Raw genomic sequence first — 7566 nt, forward strand, 5'->3', positions numbered from 1 at the left:
TATGTACCCTTGTGTGTGTATGTGTGTGTTTCATTCTGTGTGTACATAGTGCTATTAATTAGGACTTTTATTCTTGTGGTTGTTGCCTTTTAAGAAATAGGATTGGACTTCTTAGTATGCCAACAAGTATTTGAACAGTGGAATGCTTTTAACTTTATTTAAAGATTCATTTAATATTTTGGCATTTACTGGGAACATGTACCTTGGTAACTTGTTTACTAAAATTTAAGCTACTTTTCAGATACCTGATCTTAACACAATTTAATGATTTGTAGAGCTCCCTTTTTTCCCTGGGGAGTTCTGGTGGTCTGGTCATAAGAAACAGCACCGTGATCCCAAAGGCATATAGTTCAAACCTGTCAGCTACTTCATAGGAAAAGGATGGACAGTCTCTTGTGTGATTTAGTGCCTTTGAAAACCTGCTGAAAAGTCAGCTAGGAGTTGGATCCAACTTGAAGGCACACAACAACAATTTAAAACTCAACTACTCATCTCTCTGTTCACTATATTGTGGTGACTTACTTGTTTTCTATAATGCTGGAAGAGACACCACAGTATTTCTTTTGTTTTTATTTATTCAAATATTTATTGAAGAGCTAGGGAGATACAAGGTTTATAAAACATGTTCAAAACATGAGTCAGTGTGCAAGTAAAAAGCAGGATACAGTTCACTGAATCACAGCAGTCAGTAGAAAGTGCCTTAGGAAATCAGTAAGATTGCTTCCAGCCTGCACTGGGGTGCGGCTAGGTGGCAAATCAGGAAAGGCGGTAAGATCAGCGTAGAAGACAGTCTGGATAGTTGATGATACTCAGGATCGACTATATTTGGCTCTCCTTTTTCTCTCCCCATCTTTGGGCTTAATTTACCAGTAGTGCCCAGGACTGTTCAGTGCACTTTTTCTAGACTTGCTTGCATTTTTTTTGCTTTAATGTCTTCTATAGAACTAGGTCCTTTTGGAGTATTGGGAATTTTTTCCTGTTTTTTTTTAAAGATTCTTGTCCTTTTGATCGTGTAATTAATGGTTTTGAGTCTTGTCCGTTCTGGTTTGATTTTTGTGCATTTTTGGCTGGACTATCCTGTATAGATTTCTTCACTGGTGCTTGTTCTTCAGCCTCATCTTCATCAAACCCGTCGTCATCGTCATCATCATCATTGTCATCAGTAGCAATTTTCACTTTCTTCTTGTTACCACCTGCAGGGGCAGATCTCTTTCCTGATGTACTTAAGAGTTTCACATCCTCCTCCTCTTCATCATCTGACTCTGCGTCTTCTTCCGCAGGTACTAAGTAAGTGTTGCCCACTTCTATGCACAGGCCCTGAGCCACATTGCAATTGTAAGACCACAGTTGGTGTTATTTCAAACCCCCAAGCGAAACCTCTGGGTGTACAGACATTTTCAAAGTTGCCAGTGTGACCTTAATTGTGCTGCCCTCATAATTCATTGCCTCTGCTTCAACAATGTGCAATGCATCCTTTGCACCAGCCCCTAAACCGACCATTCTTAAAGATAACTGGTGCTCATTTTCATCATTGTCCACCTTAAAGTGATAATCTTTGTCAGCTTTCAGATCACAACCGAAAAGGTAGTTTTGGGGCTGCAGGGGGCTCATGTCCATAACTATTGAATCTTGCATGGCTTGGTGACTCATGCTTATGTGGGAGAGAAGGACGGCAGTAAAACACCACTGTTACCAAGAACAGCCACTCAGGACGGAATCACAGCAGGGGACACCACAGTATTTCAAACACCAGCTCTCCCATGGTAGACAGGTTTCAGCAGTGCTTCCAGACTAAGGCTAAATGCAGGACTTGCTCTCCCCTTCTGCAGTTCAAGCTGGATTCAGAAGTGGCTGTAGAACAAGGAAAGTCTTCGCTGATGTCAGATAGATCTTGACTGAAAACAAAGAATACCACAAAGATGTCTACTTAGATTTTATTGACTATGCAAAGGCTTTCAACTTATGCAAAAGCGCAGTAAGTTATGGATAACATTGAGAAAATATGGGAATTCCAGAACACAAAACTGTGTACTCGATTTGACTTGATGGCACCTAACAACAATAGCGTTCAATCTGTATGCTGAGCAAATAATTCCAGAAGTTGGAGCTCCCTTAAATGAAGAAGAATGTGTTATTAGAATTGGAGGACTGCTTGTCAACAATGTATGTTATATTAATGACATACCCTTACTTGCAGAAAGTAAAAAAAAACCCCAAAACCTGAAGAAGATCAAAGACCACACACAGTCTTCAATATGGATTATACATCAACATCACAAAACCCCAAAATTGTCACAGTTATTCCAGTAGGCTACATCATGATAAATGGAAAAAAGATTGACATTTTCTTTAGTCAACAACAATCAACATCTGTGCTAGCAGCAGTGCAGAAATCAAAAGGTGAATTGCAGTGGGCATATCTGTCAAGAGCCTTTTTGAAGTGCTAAAGAGCAATAATGCCAGTTTAAGTCTGAGGTGCTCCTAATCTAGTCTTCATATGCATGTGAAAGTTGGACAGTGAATAAAGAAAACTGAAGAATCAATGCCTTTGAATTGTGGTGCTGATGACAAGTATTGCATATATTGTGAACTGCCAAATAATACATATTTATGCCCATTCCAAAGAAAGGTGATCCAGCAGAAGGTGGAAATTATAAAAGTATATTAATGATGCATCATTAATATCACATGTAAATTGAGTCTTCCTGAAGAATTTTGAAAAACAGCTGTAGTAGTACATTGGCAGGGAACCACCAAAAATTCATGTTGAATTTAGAAGAGGATGTGGAACTTTACTGACATCAGGTGGGCTTTGGCTAAAAACAGAACTCTCACCAGAACAATGTTTTCCCCTGTTTTATTAACTATGAAGTAGCAGTCATTTCTGTGGATTTTAACAGATTATAGGTAACATTGAGAAGAATAAACGTTTTAGAACACTTAATTGTGCTTATGTGTAACTGTATATAAACCAAGAAACAGCCGTCCAAACACATCAAGAGGATACTGAATGGTTTAAAATCGGGAAAGGTATGCGTCGGGGTTGTATTCTTTCACCGTATTTACGTAATCTATATGCTGAGCAAATAATCTGAGAAGCTAGATTATATGAAGACAGATGTGGCATCAGGATTGGAGGAAGACACAATAGCACTCTGATGCGCAGAGGATAGAACCTTGCAGAGAACAAGAAGACTAGAAACACCGTTGGTCGTTTACAGCTGATCAAGACCCTATGAACAAGAGATATGAATCTTGTTCTTTCCTGAGCCATTACAGTCTCTGATATACTTGAGACCATTGTTACAGTTACTCTGTCAGTCTCTCTTGTTGAGAGTTTTACTCTTTCTCTGACCCTCCAACTGTTTTAACATGAAGTCTTTTCCCAAGGATTGGCCCTTCCTGACATAGTTCAAAGACATTGATTATTTTTCTGACATCCTTACTCATTGTTCAACTTTCTGATGCATAGGAAGTAACTGGAAAGATTAATGGCTTAGATCAAGCAACCTTTTGTCTTTAAATTTGAAGCTCTGGGTATGATTAACCATGTGTAATGATTTGATTAAATATGAGTACACTTATTATCTAAGGTCTCAAGAACATAAGAAGCAGACCTAATATTAAAATATCTTAGTCTCACACTGACTGTAATTAATAGAGAATTTCTACTTGATTTTAGATTTCCTCCTTCTTCACCATTGAAACCATATCCAAAGAAGCCCTCATACCAAAAGGATGTGATTAAATTTCCAGAATGGAATGATCTGCCACCAAGTACTTCACAAGAGAACATCCCAGTGAAGCCAATTGTTATGGTAAGTGCCATGACCAAAAGTATTTCGAAGTAGGCACTTGGGAGAAATTGTCTGTGACTTTCCAAATGTAGTCCAGTTTTGCCTCTATTAGTTTCCTAAGGTTGCTGTAATGAATTGTCACAAACTAGATGGCTTGAGACAACAGGAATTTATTTTCCTACAGCCTAGAGGAGTTGTTCCTGGCTTCTGATAAGAGTTGGCAATCTGGTTGTGCTTGTGGAAGTATATGCCATTATTTCCCTATTTCCTCACAGGGCCATTTTCCTTATATATCTTCTGTTTTCTGAGTCTCTTCTTATTAAGACATCCATTATTGGACTACAACTATTTGTTATAGATTGTGCTATATCCTTCCAAAATATATGTTCTATATCTAACTATGCTCTGACTATAACTGTAGATCTCTAACTATGCCAAGGATTTCTCTAAAAATACTAAAGAGCAAGGATACAACTTTAAAGACTAAGGTAGGCCTCATTGATACCATAATATTGCTGCATATACATTTGAAAGCTGCACAGTGAAAAACGAAAATGGAAGAATTATTGGTGTTTTTGAATTGTGATGTTGGTGAAGAATATTGAGTATGCCATGACAGTCACAAGAACAAACAAATCTGTTGTGCAAGCAGTGTAGCCAGAGTGCTTCTCAGAGGCAAGGATAGTGAGAACTTGGTCTTACATACTTTGGACATGTTATCAGGAGAGGCTCATCCTCAGAGAAAAACATCATGCTTGGAAAAGTAGAAACTCTCATAACTCATTTCCGTTCAGTTGGAACCTTCTCATAGCAGACCTGCAGACCTTCCAGTAGGGTTCTGAGAGGCTACAAATAGCACTTGAGGAGATGCCCCATCTTTCTCCTGAGGAACCCTTGGTGGATTCTAATAAGCACACTTCAAGAAGCTTGTCTGAACATCATGAGACCCAGGCACAGAAGCTGAAGAGACGAGGACTTTTCCCAGAGCTGACATAGAGAGAAGAATTCTCCCCTGGAGCCAGTGCCTTGAATTGTGACTTCCAGCCTCCTAACGATAGTGGGGGGGTAGGGGAGCCGACAGGGGGTATTCTATTTGTTAAAGCCACCCATTTGTGGTATTACTATATAGCAGCACTTAGAAACTTAAGGTACTATTCAACTTTTTAGTATAACCTTATTTTAACTTGCTTCAGCAGACTTTATTTCCAGGCAAGGTCACATTGACAAGCTCTAGGTAATAGGACTTTGATACGTTTTTTTCCAAAGACACAAGGCAGCCAATACCACCCTGAATCCCTTATGTAATAGTAGTGGTCTGAGAGCACTTGAAAATAGTCTCATGGGAAGCTGAGGGGTGGAGGATAGGAAAAATGTGGATAGATAATGAACACTGCATTGGAACTGATGAGGAGAACTGTCTGAAAGGAATAATAGGTATCATATGTATGATAACAATCTGGAATAGGAGGTGTATTGCAAAGTGGATTAGAGAATGGGGAAGTGAGAGGAAGGGAGAAAAATGTGCAACAATGAATGAATAAAATAGTATCATACAACAGAAAGACAGTAATAAGGAAAAAGAAGAAAATAATATCTCCATAATATTATGCAGAGATAATTGCTATTATTAACATTTTTGGTTTAATCTTTTTTCTCCCAAATAGATTTTTTTTAAGGTATAAAGGTATATTTTATTATACACTTATGTCCCAAAAGATAGGACCCAACTTCCTCCTTGGAAAAGAAATAGAGAGGAGGCCTCCCCCATGTAAATTTTAACATAAAAGTAAAATAAGGAACTGTTTTGTAGCTTCTGCAGTTTTCACTTCCAGCAATGTGTGATGCCCCTTTTCTCTGTTATTCAAAATGTGACATCACTTAAAACATTTCAATATCTCATGTGACAGGAGTACATTTCATTTATTTAGTGCCATTTTTATAATTTTTATTGCCAGTTATGTATGGTGTTTAATTTTTAGTATTTATAAATAGTGACAACTTTATAGACAAATAATTGAATGTATCCATGATTATTCCCTTTAGGATACATTCTAGAAGTGAATTTTCTGTGTAAATGTATTAAATTTTGCATTTACTTTCAAAAGTAAAACCCTTATTTACTTTAGAGACTTGAAACAATTTCAGAGAGTCATGTGGACTTTGATTGACAGGTCAGTTATTTTCAAAACAAACCAAACTCCACCTTTTTTACTCTTTTATTTCTGTAATACTATCTTTGCAATATTCTATCATAGAAGCTCTTCTGAGCATTACTTCTCATTGTTTTGCTTTGAGAACCCAAAAATAGACCCAGCTATCTATGGTCAACTGATATTCGACAAGGAAATAAAATCTATCGAATGTGGAAATGACAACTTCTTCCACAAATGGTGCTGGCACAACTGGACTGCTACCTATAGAAAGCTGACACAGGATCCACATCTCACACCATACACAAAATTCACCTTAAGGTGGATAAGAGACTTGGGAGTAAAGCCCAAAACTATAAAGTTCATAAAAGACAAACTGGGATCAAGTTTAGAAACCCTAGTCTATAAAGTCTCTAAAGAGACTTACAAATACAACCAGAAATGTATGATCTGAAGAAGCTAAAATTGATGAATGGGACCTTCTAAAGATTAAATCCCAATGTTCATAAAAAACTTTTCCCAACAAAGTGAAAAGAAAACTTGCTGACTGAGAACAAACATTTGGCAATACCATCTTGGACAAGAGTCTCATAACAAAAGTTTGTAGAATATTCTTGGGCCTCCGCAAGAAAAAACCTGATAACCCAATTACAAAATGGGCAAAAGACATGGAAAGAATTTTCAAAGAGGAAGCTATTCAAATGGCCAACAGATCTATGAAGAAATGCCCCAAATCATTGGCAATAAGAGAGATGCAAATCAAAACCACAATGAGGTACCGTCTCACTCCAGTTGCAGTGGCAAAGTTTAACAGGAGAGGATGTTGTGACATAGGAACTCTTTTACATTGTTGGTGGGGTTGTACTCCACTCTGGAAGGTAGTTTGACATTTCCTCTAAAAGCTGAACATAGTAATTCCATATGACCTAGCTATTCCATTGCTTGGAATATACCCCAGGAAAAGGAGAACTGAAGCTCAAATGGCAACTTGTACAACAATGTTCATAGCAGCATCATTCACCATCGCAAGAATATGGAAACAGCCTAGATGTCCAACCACGGTCGAATGGATTGAGAAGTGGTACATTCATACAATGGAATACTATGCAGCATGCAGGAGCAATCATTTTTAAATTACTATGTAACTTGGGAGGGACTGGAGAGCTTTATGCTCTCACTTAGAACTAACTCAGTTCCACAAGAACAAATACTGTATAAACCATTATTGTAGCATGAGTATAAGGATCCAAGGGGGGGGTGAGGGTGAAAATAGAGGGGTGAGGATGGATAAGGGGGTAGGTGTTAATCATAGGGTTTCACAATTCAGTGGGTGGGTGGGGTGAAGGAAATGGGAAGGATCTTTTGTTAAAACAATGTATTCAAACCTTGTAAATAAATCAGAATTAAAAAAAAGAAAAAGAACAACACAAGACAATGTACAGAAATGATTGTATAAAACGAAATGTACAGGAATGAAACAATGTATATAAATAATTGTATAAAAGTGAATGATGGTATAAATAATAATAATTTTTATAATTGTCATGCTTCAAGCAAGATGTGACAAGTCATCAAGATCAAAAAACTTTCATCAGCATTTGTTGAAACATCTCAATTGG

At 37.6% G+C, this 7566-nt stretch overlaps 1 protein-coding gene and 1 pseudogene across 1 annotated transcript in view; one reads left to right on the forward strand and one right to left on the reverse strand.

Annotated features, from left to right (window-relative positions):
* Positions 1 to 7566, forward strand: part of LOC102863518 (DEP domain-containing protein 1B-like) — a 115468-nt gene that overhangs the window by 40918 nt on the left and 66984 nt on the right. Inside the window, exon 2 of the mRNA XM_006891539.1 lies at positions 3683 to 3818. Within this exon, the coding sequence (XP_006891601.1) occupies positions 3683 to 3818 (136 nt within the window). The remainder of the gene's footprint in view (positions 1 to 3682; positions 3819 to 7566) is intronic.
* Positions 887 to 1635, reverse strand: LOC102857422 (annotated as a pseudogene).

The sequence above is a fragment of the Elephantulus edwardii genome, unplaced genomic scaffold (genome assembly GCF_000299155.1).
Source record: "Elephantulus edwardii isolate Elephantulus edwardi_28Jun2011 unplaced genomic scaffold, EleEdw1.0 scaffold00099, whole genome shotgun sequence".
Taxonomy (NCBI): domain Eukaryota; kingdom Metazoa; phylum Chordata; class Mammalia; order Macroscelidea; family Macroscelididae; genus Elephantulus; species Elephantulus edwardii.